The sequence below is a fragment of the Oncorhynchus tshawytscha genome, linkage group LG11, assembly GCF_018296145.1.
Source record: "Oncorhynchus tshawytscha isolate Ot180627B linkage group LG11, Otsh_v2.0, whole genome shotgun sequence".
Classification (NCBI taxonomy): Eukaryota; Metazoa; Chordata; class Actinopteri; order Salmoniformes; family Salmonidae; genus Oncorhynchus; species Oncorhynchus tshawytscha.
The window spans coordinates 29,077,477-29,091,288 of NC_056439.1; the positions used below are offsets into that span (position 1 = coordinate 29,077,477).

General features: G+C 44.0%; 2 protein-coding genes across 3 annotated transcripts; both read left to right on the plus strand.

The window, feature by feature from the left end:
* The first annotated feature begins 157 nt into the window (after positions 1 to 157).
* On the plus strand, positions 158 to 7,050 carry mcm8 (minichromosome maintenance 8 homologous recombination repair factor). 2 transcript variants are annotated; one of them, XM_024437187.2, is made up of 20 exons: positions 158 to 408; positions 1,539 to 1,678; positions 1,870 to 1,950; positions 2,219 to 2,301; positions 2,403 to 2,552; positions 2,642 to 2,742; positions 2,812 to 3,010; positions 3,114 to 3,199; positions 3,355 to 3,503; positions 3,600 to 3,674; positions 3,780 to 3,915; positions 4,013 to 4,043; positions 4,150 to 4,290; positions 4,381 to 4,522; positions 4,610 to 4,805; positions 4,893 to 5,106; positions 5,180 to 5,389; positions 5,507 to 5,583; positions 6,455 to 6,644; positions 6,754 to 7,049. In XM_024437187.2, exons 2-20 carry the CDS (start codon positions 1,546 to 1,548, stop codon positions 6,844 to 6,846), a joined length of 2,487 nt encoding a protein of 828 aa, XP_024292955.1. In that variant the 5' UTR covers positions 158 to 408; positions 1,539 to 1,545; the 3' UTR covers positions 6,847 to 7,049. The 2 variants fall into 2 exon arrangements, with proteins under 2 accessions (XP_024292955.1, XP_024292954.1); XM_024437186.2 differs by having other exon boundaries at positions 4,381 to 4,805; positions 6,754 to 7,050.
* Positions 7,051 to 8,399: 1,349 nt separating this feature from the next.
* Positions 8,400 to 13,345, plus strand: crls1 (cardiolipin synthase 1). The gene is made up of 7 exons (XM_024437192.2): positions 8,400 to 9,310; positions 9,587 to 9,724; positions 12,053 to 12,182; positions 12,369 to 12,454; positions 12,642 to 12,710; positions 12,855 to 12,946; positions 13,055 to 13,345. Exons 1-7 carry the CDS (start codon positions 8,756 to 8,758, stop codon positions 13,143 to 13,145), a joined length of 1,161 nt encoding a protein of 386 aa, XP_024292960.1. The 5' UTR covers positions 8,400 to 8,755; the 3' UTR covers positions 13,146 to 13,345.
* The last annotated feature ends 467 nt before the right edge of the window (positions 13,346 to 13,812 follow it).

Sequence of the window (13,812 nt, forward strand, 5' to 3'; positions counted from 1 at the left end):
TTTTTTTTCGTACGAATCATACTGCATTTATATTTTCTGCTAGCTCCTATAACAAGTATGTTAGAAAGGTATTCATACAAGACTTAAAACAAAACTATGATTAGTATTTGTTTATACTGTTGGTATGGTCTTCCGCTGCAAAGAAGCGGAAGTTGCCTCGAAATTGCGCCAAAGCTAAAAAATAAAATAAACAGAACCATCATCAACTGAATACAGAAGCTGTCGTTTTGTTAACTAGCTAACTGTTAGCCAAATATATGGAATATATTTATATATCTGCTTTAACGTTAGCTAGTTAAGAATATCATTTCACATTTAGCTTATGAAAGAAGTGTAACCAAAGAGTATCTATTATCCTGTAAAGTTTGTCTTTAGAAGTGACGTTTCTTTCCCAGTTACGCAACTCGGGTAAGTAGAAACATTTGTCTCCACGATTGTAGCTAACTCATTTAGCTATTATAGTAGCAGGTGAGGTAGCTGAAGATAGTTAAGCTAGGTGGTAACTTTTCACCATACACTGTGAGTTAGCCAGCTCAGGTGACCTAAGTTAGCTGTCGTTCACACCCAACATAACAGCTAACGTTAGCTATTGAATTGACTGTTAATTGCGTCATATTCCTCTATTAAACGAGTTATGTTAGCGAGGTTAGTTTTATCTTCTTCTCTTCTCCTGAATTATGGCGGTCCGCGGTGCATCCATTGCCTTTTCTTCCTAATTTGAATATTTTCCTTCGGCTATTTGCACTGCCTCTGCATAGGAGACCGGGTGGACAGCTCGGATTCTTGTTACTTCGACCTTCTTCACCCTTACAGCGAACACAGGAACGTGATTCCACTGACTCTTCCACAACATACCGTATTTATTCCTTCTGCACACGCTTGCCAGTGGCCAAACATAACATTTTACATTAGACACTGCAACGGTCTGTTCACATAAGCTCTCACTACTTATCTCATATACCCCAGCTTTACATGTCAGAAGAGATTCTTCATCAAATAACAATAGCACTGATAGGCTTTCCTCTGTCCTTCCATTCACCATACGGTTCATTCGACTTGCCCCCACTACTCCTGGTCACATTCTGCTTTTAGTTTTTCATCCTCAATTTCCAAAGCTATGCCAGAGATGACTCCTTTTACCGGTGCCCAGATCAGAAAATTGAAACGTTCTACTAAATACTCTGATAATTCCCCAAGACACAATGCACTTTCATTTTGTTCTTCTAACAACACAATACCACTCCTGGTCACTTTGACTCCACCTTTCCCAGTGTGTCCTCCACCATCTTGTTGACCGCAAATGGATCTACCAAAAACACATCCTTCTCCATGAAACACTCCAACAAGGAATGAGGCATTATTAGAGCGAGGACTATCTTCATTAGCAACTTCAGCCTGTTTTGCACCATTCTCCAATGTTTTTACAAATGTTTAGGATGTTAGGATGGCTTCAGAATGAGCTATCCCTATTCATCCCCAAACACCTGAACCTCTCTTTCTCTACATATTTCTCTATTGTATCCCTCTCTCATTTCCAGGTGTAAGATGAGTGGAGAGGGTTCTGCTCACAGCTCCTGCAGAGGAGGGCAGAGGGGAGGGGGATGGAGGGGAGGAGGAGGAGGGGGATGGAGGGGAAGACCGTGGAGAGGAAACTCACGCCCCCCCAGTGCTCAAAGAGGTATGGGTCAGACACATACACCACACAGTTAGCCTGGTTAGAGATAAGGGACAGTTAGAGGTAAGACCAGCCCCTTACAAGCCTCTAAATATGCCTTAACCCCCTCAATGATTTCCAACCCTTGGTTTTGGGACAACACTGACTCCATTGTGGAGGCTTCAGTATCTCTTTCTCTTGCCGTCTCTTTCTAGGGTCCTCTCAGTCCCATGTGTCTCAGACCACCCTGGACAGACTCTCTCCCTATACAGGCTGGGCCCTCTACTTCACTGAAGGTAGGTGTGTATCAGTGGAGGCTACCGAGGGGAGAACAGCTCATAATAATGGAGTAAATGGAATTGCATCAAACACATGGAAGTGATGTGTTTGATGAATTTGATACCGCTCCACCTATTCTGCCCCAGCCATTACCACGAGCCTGGCCTCCTCAATTAAGGTGCCACAGACCTCCTGTTGTGTGTTTGTATTTTAATGTGTGTGTGTATTGTCTATATTCCTATTTTTTTTGTGATCTATTTGTGTGTGTGTGTTTCCTGTATGAAGGTTTCATAGATAGTTCTCCGTATGTGGAGAAGATCAAAGTGTTTGAACAGTACTTCACCTCACAGATACACCTCTATGACAAAGTAAGATGACAAAAATGAGATTTCTGCACATTGTTTTAACCTCTAAAAAATAGTAGCCTTTGGTGAGGGGGCAAGCTTAATTTGTGTGTGTGTGTGTGTAGGATGAGATTGAGCGTCAGGGCAGTGTGTTGGTGGACTATAAGGCTCTTGTTGAGGATAAGGAGGTGTGTATGGCTCTTCCGGACCTGTCCAATCAGCTGAGAGAACAACCAGAGACCACCCTCAACTGTCTGGGCCTCGCCATACACCAGGTACATATACACATACACTTCACTGAAGGTAGTTGTGTCTATGTATTTTAATGTGTGTGTGTGTGTGTGTGTGTGTGTGTGTGTGTCAGGTTTTGACAATGGACTTGGAGAGACACGCTGCAGAGTTACAGGGGGAAGGGCTTTCTGGGGGAGCCACACCCATCATTAACATACCCCACATCAGCGCCAGGTAAAACACGCACACACTCTCACGGTCTCTCTCTGACTCAGTTTCAGGTTGTATAACTGTTTGTTTCAGGTTGTATAACTATGAGCCATTGACAGCCCTGAGGACGCTGCGTGCCAGTGTGTTTGGTCGGTTGGTGTGTGTGAGGGGGACCGTGGTACGTGTCAGCAACATCAGACCACTCTGCACACGCTTGGCTTTCACCTGCTCCGGCTGCTCACACACACACACACTCACCCTGCCACACGGCAAGTTCACCACGCCCACCAAGGTACAACACATACACTCACCTTGCCACAGAGCACTTTCATTACAACCTACATTGGATTGAACCACAGGCTGTGTGTTTGCTGATTGTGCGTGTGTTTCTTCAGTGTGTGCAGCCACAGTGTCGCAGTCGTTCTTTCATTCCCAACAGGAGCTCCCCTCTCACCCTCACTGTTGACTGGCAGAATATCAAGTAATTACACTGTTATTTATAATGCTTATACATACCTATCCAATCTTCTTAGATCTCCATACGTTTCTAGGGTGTATGGGCTAGGGGTCTTTGGCTAGGGGAAAATATTTTGGGACTGAAGCTGTGTATGCGAACTATTTCCCATGGTGCCCCAGGGTCCAGGAGCTGATTGGAGGAGAGCAGAGGGAGGCAGGGCGGATCCCTCGGACGGTGGAATGTCACCTGACCTCTGACCTCTGTGACAGTGCGGTCCCTGGAGACACCGTTACTATTACTGGAACAGTCAGAGTCAGCCAAGACGACGGTATTCTCTCACACACACACACACACACGCAGTTGTTAACATCACTGGCACTGTCTGAGTAATTGATGAGGTGTGTGTTTTGTGTGGTGTGTGTAGGCGGCAGCAGGGGGAAGAAGGATAAGTGTATGTTCCTGCTCTACATTGAGGCCAACTCCGTCAGCAACTCTAAAGGTAGCTGTAGGTCTGTTATTGTGTAGTTGTTACTCATGTTATTGGGAGGACAAACAATGAATTGTTTTCAAATTGTGTGGACAATCAAGTTTCTTCTTAATTAAGGTCAGAAAGTGAAGGAGGCTGGAGGTCAGGGGTCATCTGGAGGTGAAAGGTCATCGGGGATAGAGTTCTCTTTGAAGGAGCTGTACGCCATCCAGGAAATACACAGCCAACCTGATCTACTGAAGCTCATCGTACAGTAAGACACGCACACACAGAATACTACTGTGACGCTACTGTACTAATATAGTGCTTTTGTTATATATTGTGCGTGACTGATGTGATTTGTATTCCAGCTCCTTGTGTCCAGCCATCTATGGCCACCTGGTGAGTAAGCCTAGTTTCCATTGGTCATGTTGTTTCAGGTAAGCTGTGGTCATGTTTCAAAAAAAGTGTTTGTTTAAAAAGAAATGTGTGTTTTGTTTGTGTGTAGCTAGTAAAAGCAGGCCTGTCCTTAGCGTTGTTTGGAGGCAGTCAGAAGCATGCTGATGATAAGAACAGGATTCCCATCAGAGGAGACCCTCATATACTGGTGGTGGGAGACCCTGGCCTGGGAAAGAGTCAGATGCTACAGGTAACATGCACACACTTAAAAACACGCCAACCTCAAACTAGCTGTTGTAACTGTGTGTGTGTGTGTGTGTGTGTGTGTGTGTGTGTGTAGGCGGTGTGTAATGTGGCTCCCAGGGGGATCTATGTGTGTGGTAACACTACCAGTACGTCAGGGCTGACCGTTACTCTGTCCAGAGACGCCGGCTCTGGAGACTACGCACTCGAGGCTGGAGCTCTGGTACTAGGAGACCAAGGTAGGGGTGTGTGCGCTTACATCCCAACTGTCATCATCCAACCTGTCATCATCCAACCTATCTGTGCCATTTGTGTGTTTGTGTCAGGGCTGTGCTGTATAGATGAGTTTGATAAGCTGGGCCATCAGCAACAAGCGTTACTAGAGGCCATGGAGCAGCAGACCATCAGTCTGGCTAAGGCTGGTCTGGTGTGTTCCCTACCTGCTAGGACCTCTGTTATCGCTGCTGCTAACCCTGCTGGAGGACACTACAACAGGGCCAAGACGGTCTCCGAAAACCTCAAGTAGACTTACACACATTTTCACCTTTCATTTTTAGCTTATGCTACACTGTCGGTACAAGTTGACTTATTTTGTGTATGTGTGTGTAGGATGGGCAGTGCCCTCCTTTCGAGGTTTGACGTGGTCTTCCTGCTATTGGATGTTCCTGATGAGTCGCATGACCGCCGGCTGTCGGAACATGTCATGGCCGTCAGGTCAGGGAAGGGAGGGGCTTCAGGTGCCGTGGTTACACGAGGAGACTACCATCAATCACAGAGCTCGCTGCTGGAGCCCTCCGACACACCTCTTTCTGACCGGCTGCAGGTACCCACACACAAATACCAAAGTACTTTATCAAAATATATGGAATTTCTGACATTGAGTCTGTCTCTGTTAGGCGTGTCCAGGGGAGTGTGTAGACCCCATCCCCCACTCCCTGCTGAGAAAATATGTTGGTTATGCCCGTCGCTACGTTCATCCCTCGCTCTCTACTGCCGCTGCCCAGACGCTCCAGGACTTCTACCTCTCCCTACGCTCACACACACACCCCGTCGACAGCACACCCATCACCACACGCCAGCTGGAGTCCCTCATCCGCCTCACAGAGGTAGGCAAACACACTCACTCAAATACACACATGGAATTTGATCATAACACATCCTAAAGTCTCTAACATGTCACACAGACCTGAGCCTGTGCCCTGACTATGTGACTGTGTGTGTAGGCACGGGCGAAGCTGGAGCTCAGAGAGACAGCTACCAAGAGTGACGCTGAAGACGTAGTGGAGATCATGAAACACAGGTAACACATTATCCCACATACATTCCCCTACGTATTTATTTGGACAGTGAAGCTAAAACATTTAATTTGCCTCTACTCAAGCAGTTTGGATTTTAAATCAAATGTTTTAAGGGGTGATTACAGAATTTATTTTTATTTGAGGGTATTTCCATAAATATCTGTTTTACAGTTTAGAAATGAATGTACTATATGTATCAAGTCCATTTTGAAAGTGTTGGGTGTATTTGGACAAATTCACTTTTGGGGTCCACAATGTACTGTCACTTATTGTAAATAAGAACAGAATGTTTCTAAACGCATCTACATGAATATGGATGCTACCATGATCACAGATAGTATTGAAAGAATCATGAATAATGATGGGTGAGTTCGTTACAGATGCACAGAGATCATGCCCCCAAAACATGTTAGCATTTTTTGGGAGGTATGATATTTATACCTCGAAAGATTTCTCATTATTATTCATGATTCATTCATGACTATCTGTAATCCATGGTAGCATCTACATTAATGTAGAAGTGTTCAGAAACATTATATTCTTATTTACAATAAAAGTGACTCCACAATGACACAATCCATTATTTACCATTAATTTATATTGGGCACAACATAATCTGAAATGCAAGCAGAACAAACTGCAAATGCATTCAACAAGTTTGTAGTCATTGCATGCTAGGAATATGGGAACAAATACAAAACATTTGACTAAATTGACTACACTATAAGTGAATTTGTTCAAATACTTATGATACTTTCAAATGGGGGAGGACTAGATAAAGTGCTTTCATTTCTGAACGATAAAACAGATTTATAAAATGACCCTCAAATAAAAGGGACAATTCTGTGGGGGACATTCTGGTGTGTGTGTCAGTCTGGCAGATACCTTCTCTGATGGTAGTGGAGGTCTGGACTTTGAGCGTTCAGTACTGGGTGTTGGGATGAGTCAGCGTTCGGCTGCCAAGAGATTTATCACTGCGCTCAACACACACGCTCAGCGCACACACACCATGTTGTACGACCTCACACAGCTACGCAGCCTGGCCAAGGACCTCAACATACAGGTAACAACCACACACACCCCTGTCTGTTGCTTTCGGTCTTAAGACAGCTGTTATGTTGCAGGTCGTGGAATTCAAAAGGTTTTGTGTGTGTGTGTGTGTGTTGATTCAGGTTGCAGACTTTGAAGGTTTCATCAGTTCTCTGAATGAACAAGGCTACCTGCTGAAGAAAGGACACAGACAGTACCAGCTACAGACTATATAACACACAAACATCATTTAAAGACCTGCTGTTACATAATGCAATACACATGTTTTGTAAAGAATTGGTTGTTTTATTAGTGAATTCTTCCAATACGGAGATGTATATCTGTACAGTACCAGTCAAAAGTTTGGACACCTACTCATTCCAGGGTCTTTATTTTTTACTATTTTCTACATTGTAGAATAATAGTGAAGACGATATCAAAACTATGAAATAACAAATATGGAACCCTGTAGTAACCAATAAAGTGTTAAATCACAATATATTTAAGATTCTTTAGTAGCCACCATTTGCCTTGACAGCTTTGCACACTCTTGGCATTCTCACCAGCTTTACCTGGAATACTTTTACAACAGTCTTGAAGAAGTTTCCACATATGCTGAGCACTTCTTCACTCTGCTGTCCAACTCATCCCAAACCATCTCAATTGGGTTGAGGTCAGGTGATTGTGGAGGCCAGGTCAACTGATGCAGCACTCCATCACTCTCTTTCTTGGTCAAATAGCCCTTACACAGCCTGGAGGTATGTTGGGTCATTGTCCTGTTGAAAAACAAATGATAGTCCCACTAAGCGCAAACCAGATGGGTTGGCGTATCAGTGCAGAGTGCTGTGGTAGCCATGCTGGTTAAGTGTGCCTTGAATTCTAAATAAATCAGACTGTTTAACCAGCAAAGCACCCCCAGACCATCACACCTCCTTTTCCATGCTAATCGGTGGAAACCACACATGCGAAGATCATGCTTTCACCTACTTTGCGTCTCACAAAGACACGGCGGTTAGATCCAAAAATATCCCATTTGGAATCCAGACCAAAGAACAGATTTACACTGGTCTAATGTCCATTGCTCGTGTTTCTTGGCCCAAGCAAGTCTCTTTTTATTGATGTCCTTTAGTAGTGGTTTCTTTGCAGCAATTTGACCATGAAGGTCTGATTCACAGTCTCTGAACAGTTGATGTGTCTGTTACTTGAACTCTGTGAAGCATTTATTTGGGCTGCAATTTCTGAGGCTGGTAACTCCAATGAACTTATCCCCTGCAGGTAACTAGGTCTTACTTTCCTGTGGCGGTCCTCATGAGAGCCAGTTTCATCATAGCGCTTGATGGGTTTCTTGCGACTGCACTTGAAACTTTCGAAGTTCTTGAAATATTCCAGATTGACTGATTTTCACCTTGAGTAGGTGTGTCCAAACTTTTGACTGGTACTGTATATTAATATATAACGGTTTAATACATTAATAATGAATCTGTTTGAATATGAATTCCTGACCGATGTTAATGTATTTTGACTATATTATGCAAATCTTATAATTTAACTGCTCTGGGGACGAATGTGATAAAATAAATAAGCTAGAAATATTATGAACATTTTGATCAAATAAAGTAAATGTTGAAAATAATAGGAACAACAAGGTTTTGCAGACTCCTTTGTAGCTGCGTATATAGTCCACTGCTAGGCGCTGTTCAGCTGTGGCGCAAGTGACTGGTTCAAGGATTTGTCTGAGTGCGCAGGCGTGAAATAAATAACCTTTACATTTGAGAGAAAATGAGGCAGGTAGTGGTAAGATGATGCACTCTAAACGACCAAAATGGTGACACATCCTGCATTATCGGATTATAATTACCCAAATGATCAAAATTAGTTAACTTTTCAAATCAGGGTTTTGGAAAATGTGTTAAGTGGCATCAGAGATGCTTGTATCTATCTCTGGTGATATCCACCAATACCACGACGTCGTAAAACTGTCGCGGAATACGGCAGCAAACATGGAACACGTTGGCTTGATCGGCTAGAGCTGCTGGTTGATACTAAGGAAACAGGACAAATATGAACCAGCGGGGAGATGTAAAAACAGTTGTGTGTGTAAAGCGTTGTAAATGAGGTTAGTTTGTAAGTCGCGTCTTGTTCGCGATGTTCTTGTCGGTTTCTAAAAATAACTTGGCGGTGTGTGCGAGAAGTGTGTGTTGGGCAATTCCTGCGTCATGGCGGCAGCAGCAGCAGCAGACAGGTGTGTGTGTGAGGGTAGAACTGAAGTTGCTGCAGAGACTTAAAAACAGAGTGTCCTCTGTCGCCCAGTGGTCCAGCTACACACAATATCACACACACACCCCGCAAGACACGCACATCCCCAGCCCAACGACCCCTGAGGTTAGCGGCCAAGAGCTAAAGGGTTCCACGGAAAGCGTCTCCAGATCTTGTCGCCGCAGAGGTCACGAGAGGACGCAGGGTAACGACGACCGCTTTAGGTTTTACCCTACGGATCACTCGTCTAACTCTCATGTTCTCCTGGGGTTGAGGTTGTTCCCAGTGAGTTCTGGTGTGTTTCCAGGCTGGAGAGGTCTCTGTAGTGGAAAACCCCGTGAGACCCCAGCCGACTGCCCACCTGGAGTTGACCTGAGGGAAACCACCCAGCCAGCTGATAGACCATCTGATCTTGGTCAAGGACTGTTCAAATTTAAAGAACTGGTAGGTGGTGTAGGTCGGTGTGTGTGGTAAGACAAGTGGTAGTCTTGGCTGATTCATTGTTGTTGATGTCTGTGTGCAGGAAGTTGCCCCATTCTAGGTTAAATTATGCCATAATGCTGAGTCTACTTTTAGGGCTGGTTTCCGTTGCTGTCAGGGCATGTTTTAAATACAAAGAACCACACACTCTCTAGTCATATGAACAATGCACAGTCCTGCACTAAATATTGCTCAACCAGTGTTTAAAAAAAAAAAAAAAACTTTCTATGTGTGTTTCAGTATGAGAACCCATGGACTATCCCCAACCTGCTGTGTGTGTGTCGCATCGCACTGGCTCCAGTCCTGGGAATCCTGATAACTGAGCAACATTTTCACCTCTCCCTTGGGCTGTTTGCTTTGGCTGGATTTACTGACGTGGTACACACACCTGCCTACACACACCGCTTGAAATACACTCGATCACCAAAAATATGTGGACATTACTCGTGGAACATCTAATTCCAAAATCATGGGCATCAATATGAAGTTGGTCCCCCTTTGTTGCAATAAGGCATTTCACTAGATGTTGGAATATTGCTGCGGGGTCTTGCTTCCATTCAGCCACAAGTGCATTAGTGAGGTCAGGCACTGATGTTGGGCGATTAGGCCTGGCTCGCAGTCAGCGTTCCAATTCATCCTGAAGGTGTTCAATGGGGTTGAGCTCAGGGCTCTTTGCAGGCCAGTCAAGTTCTTCCACACTGATCTCGACAAACCATTTCTGTATGGATCTCACTTTGTGCATGAGGGCATTGTCATGCTGAAACAGGAAAACTTGCCACAAAGTTGGAAGCACAGAGTCGTCCAGAATGTCATTGTATGCTGTAGTGTTAAGATTTCCCTTCACTAGAATAAAGGGCGTAGCACGAACCATGAAAAACAGACCCAGACCATTATTCCTCCTCCACCAAACTTTACAGTTGGCACTATGCATTGAGGCAGGTAGCCTTTTCTTGGCATCTGCCGAACCCAGATTTGTCCGTCGGACTGCAAGATGATTCATCACTCCTGAGAACGCATTTCCACTGCTCCAATGGCGGCGAGCTTTACACCACTCCAGCCGACTCTTGGTATTGGCATGGTGATCTTAGGCTTGTGTGCGGAAGTATTCGGCCCCCTTGAACTTTGCAACCTTTTGCCACATTTCAGGCTTCAAACATAAAGATAGTATTTTTGTGAAGAATCAACAACAAGTGGGACACAATCATGAAGTGGAACGACATTTATTGGATATTTCAAACTTTTTAACAAATCAAAAACTGAAAAATTGGGCGTGCAAAATTATTCAGCCCCTTTACTTTCAGTGCAGCAAACTCTCTCCAGAAGTTCAGTGAGGATCTCTGAATGATCCAATGTTGACCTAAATGACTAATGATGATAAATACAATCCACCTGTGTGTAATCAAGTCTCCGTATAAATGCACCTGCACTGTGATAGTCTCAGAGGTCCGTTAAAAGCGCAGAGAGCATCATGAAGAACAAGGAACACACCAGGCAGGTCCGAGATACTGTTGTGAAGAAGTTTAAAGCCGGATTTGGATACAAAAGATTTCCCAAGCTTTAAACATCCCAAGGAGCACTGTGCAAGCGATAATATTGAAATGGAAGGAGTATCAGACCACTGCAAATCTACCAAGACCTGGCCGTCCCTCTAAACTTTCAGCTCATACAAGGAAAAGACTGATCAGAGATGCAGCCAAGAGGCCCATGATCACTCTGGATGAACTGCAGAGATCTACAGCTGAGGTGGGAGACTCTGTCCATAGGACAACAATCAGTTGTATATTGCACAAATCTGGCCTTTATGGAAGAGTGGCAAGAAGAAAGCCATTTCTTAAAGATATCCATAAAAAGTGTAGTTTAAAGTTTGCCACAAGCCACCTGGGAGACACACCAAACATGTGGAAGAAGGTGCTCTGGTCAGATGAAACCAAAATTGAACTTTTTGGCAACAATGCAAAACGTTATGTTTGGCATAAAAGCAACACAGCTCATCACCCTGAACACACCATCCCCACTGTCAAACATGGTGGTGGCAGCATCATGGTTTGGGCCTGCTTTTCTTCAGCAGGGACAGGGAAGATGGTTAAAATTGATGGGAAGATGGATGGAGCCAAATACAGGACCATTCTGGAAGAAAACCTGATGGAGTCTGCAAAAGACCTGAGACTGGGATGGAGATTTGTCTTCCAACAAGACAATGATCAAAACAAAACAAAATCTACAATGGAATGGTTCAAAAATAAACATATCCAGGTGTTAGAATGGCCAAGTCAAAGTCCAGACCTGAATCCAATCGAGAATCTGTGGAAAGAACTGAAAACTGCTGTTCATAAATGCTCTCCATCCAACCTCACTGAGCTTGAGCTGTTTTGCAAGGAGGAATGGGAAAAATTTCAGTCTCTCGATGTGCAAAACTGATAGAGACATACCCCAAGCGACTTACAGCTGTAATCGCAGCAAAAGGTGGCGCTACAAAGTATTAACTTAAGGGGGCTGAATAATTTTGCACGCCCAATTTTTCAGTTTTTGATTTGTTAAAAAAGTTTGAAATATCCAATAAATGTCATTCCACTTCATGATTGTGTCCCACTTGTTGATTCTTCACAAAAAAATACAGTTTTATATCTTTATGTTTGAAGCCTGAAATGTGGCCGAATACTTTCGCAAGGCACTGTACACTGTTAACCCTGTGTGTTGTCTTTGTAGCTGGATGGTTATATAGCCCGTAACTGGCCCAGTCAGAAGTCTGCGCTGGGCAGCGCACTCGACCCATTGGCTGATAAAATCCTCATCAGCGTTCTCTACATCAGTCTCACCTACGCACAGCTCATCCCAGGTGTGTGTTGAAATGCAGTCCTTCCTTGCTGCGAAATTCAATTAAATCTTTCTGTTTACAGTGCTAATAATCCCAAACAATGTCAACACAATCCTCATAGATGTAGAAGACACATTTGAAAGAAAAAATGAATTAGTTGTTTAATTTGTGGTCTTCCAGCACCTCTGACCATGTGTCTTTTCTTAGCTCCCCTGACAGCGTTGGTGATAGCCAGAGACGTTGGTCTGATAGCGGCTGTTTTCTACGTCAGATACAAGACTGTCCCACCACCTGTAAGTCTCACACACACACAGCGGGCTGGTTCAGGGCTGTCACGGACACTTGCCCATCAGTAGGATACAGGAATGAGGAGATGAATGGCAGTGGATCCAGAACTTTGTTGCGTCTAGATCTTTGGCGTTGCTCTTTTTAGACTACATAATAATTATCTTCCGCTTGCTCTCTTCTCTCTCGTTCCAGGTGACTCTCAGTAAGTTTTTTAACCCCTGCTACACAACAGCGCAGCTCAAACCCACCACCCTCAGCAAGGTATGTTTCTGTACCTTAAATATATATATATATATATACACAAACACACGCATATATCTAAATATCCATGCAAAAAAAGTCATAACAGTCCTCAGTCGTTTGTCTAGTTGGTTAATCATGTGTGGGTTGTATGCTTGCGTGCAGGTGAACACAGCGATCCAGCTCTTCCTAGTAGCAGCATCGTTGGCCTCACCTGTCTTTCACTACACAGACAGTCCGCTCCTGCAAGCCCTATGGTAAGACACACACCACAGGCAGTCTGTTTTGGCACACTGCACTCTGAAACTCTAAATGGTTCATTGTTTTTGTTCTGCATGTGTTGGTAATACTGTGTTTATGTGCAGGTATATCACAGCGGTAACGACGACTGTGTCAGGCTACAGCTACTATCACTATGGCATGAAGACTGTCGCTGTGCTCAACAGCACCAAGTAACCATGGCAACTCAGCAAGCGCCAAGTAACGGTTGCAACTTAATACACTCCACAACCATTGTTGCGCCTGAGTACTCAAGTTGAACACACCCACGTGTGTTTGGAAAGACTCCAAAATGAACTCTGAGTGTGTATTTTTAATCTCAGTATTGCCATGGGAACGTTTTGTATCTGATGAATGTGATTAAACGATAAACCTGCTCTACTGCCGTATTTATCAACTCCTTGTTTAGATTGCTAGTATGGTCTGTAAAGAAGGTCAGGATTCTGCAAGCGTGTGTGTGGCGGGAATTTTAAACGTGTATGCGATGGGGACGTTTTCAACATTGCCACCAATTGTACCAAGAAGGTTTAGTGTGTCAAAGCTGTGTGTTAGTGACATCTGCTGGTCTACTGAAGTCACCAGCTGTTGATTATAAGATTGACTATTGATATTTGTATTGCCATTCGTTTTTTTAAATGTAATTTAACTAGGCAAGTCAGTTATGAACACATTCTTATTTACAATGACGGCCTACCCATGCTGCGCCACTCGGGAGTTCTGTCTCCTAGCTTAGTGATTTCTCCAATACAGCAGGTTTAGTCAAACCCTAAGAAGCTCATGGTTCAGTGAGACAAGATTGGGAAGGATGGCTGTGCAAGGCTAGTCAAACTGCAACATCAGTAAT

Coding starts and splice junctions, on each gene's coding strand:
- crls1 (XM_024437192.2), top strand. CDS start 8,756: ATGTTCTTGTCGGTTTCTAAAAATAACTTGGCGGTGTGTGCGAGAAGT. Junction 12,711..12,854: donor AACCCACCACCCTCAGCAAG/GTATGTTTCTGT, acceptor GCTTGCGTGCAG/GTGAACACAGCGATCCAGCT. Junction 12,947..13,054: donor CCGCTCCTGCAAGCCCTATG/GTAAGACACACA, acceptor GTTTATGTGCAG/GTATATCACAGCGGTAACGA.
- mcm8 (XM_024437186.2), top strand. CDS start 1,546: ATGAGTGGAGAGGGTTCTGCTCACAGCTCCTGCAGAGGAGGGCAGAGG. Junction 3,504..3,599: donor CAGAGTCAGCCAAGACGACG/GTATTCTCTCAC, acceptor TGGTGTGTGTAG/GCGGCAGCAGGGGGAAGAAG. Junction 5,584..6,454: donor GTGGAGATCATGAAACACAG/GTAACACATTAT, acceptor TGTGTGTGTCAG/TCTGGCAGATACCTTCTCTG.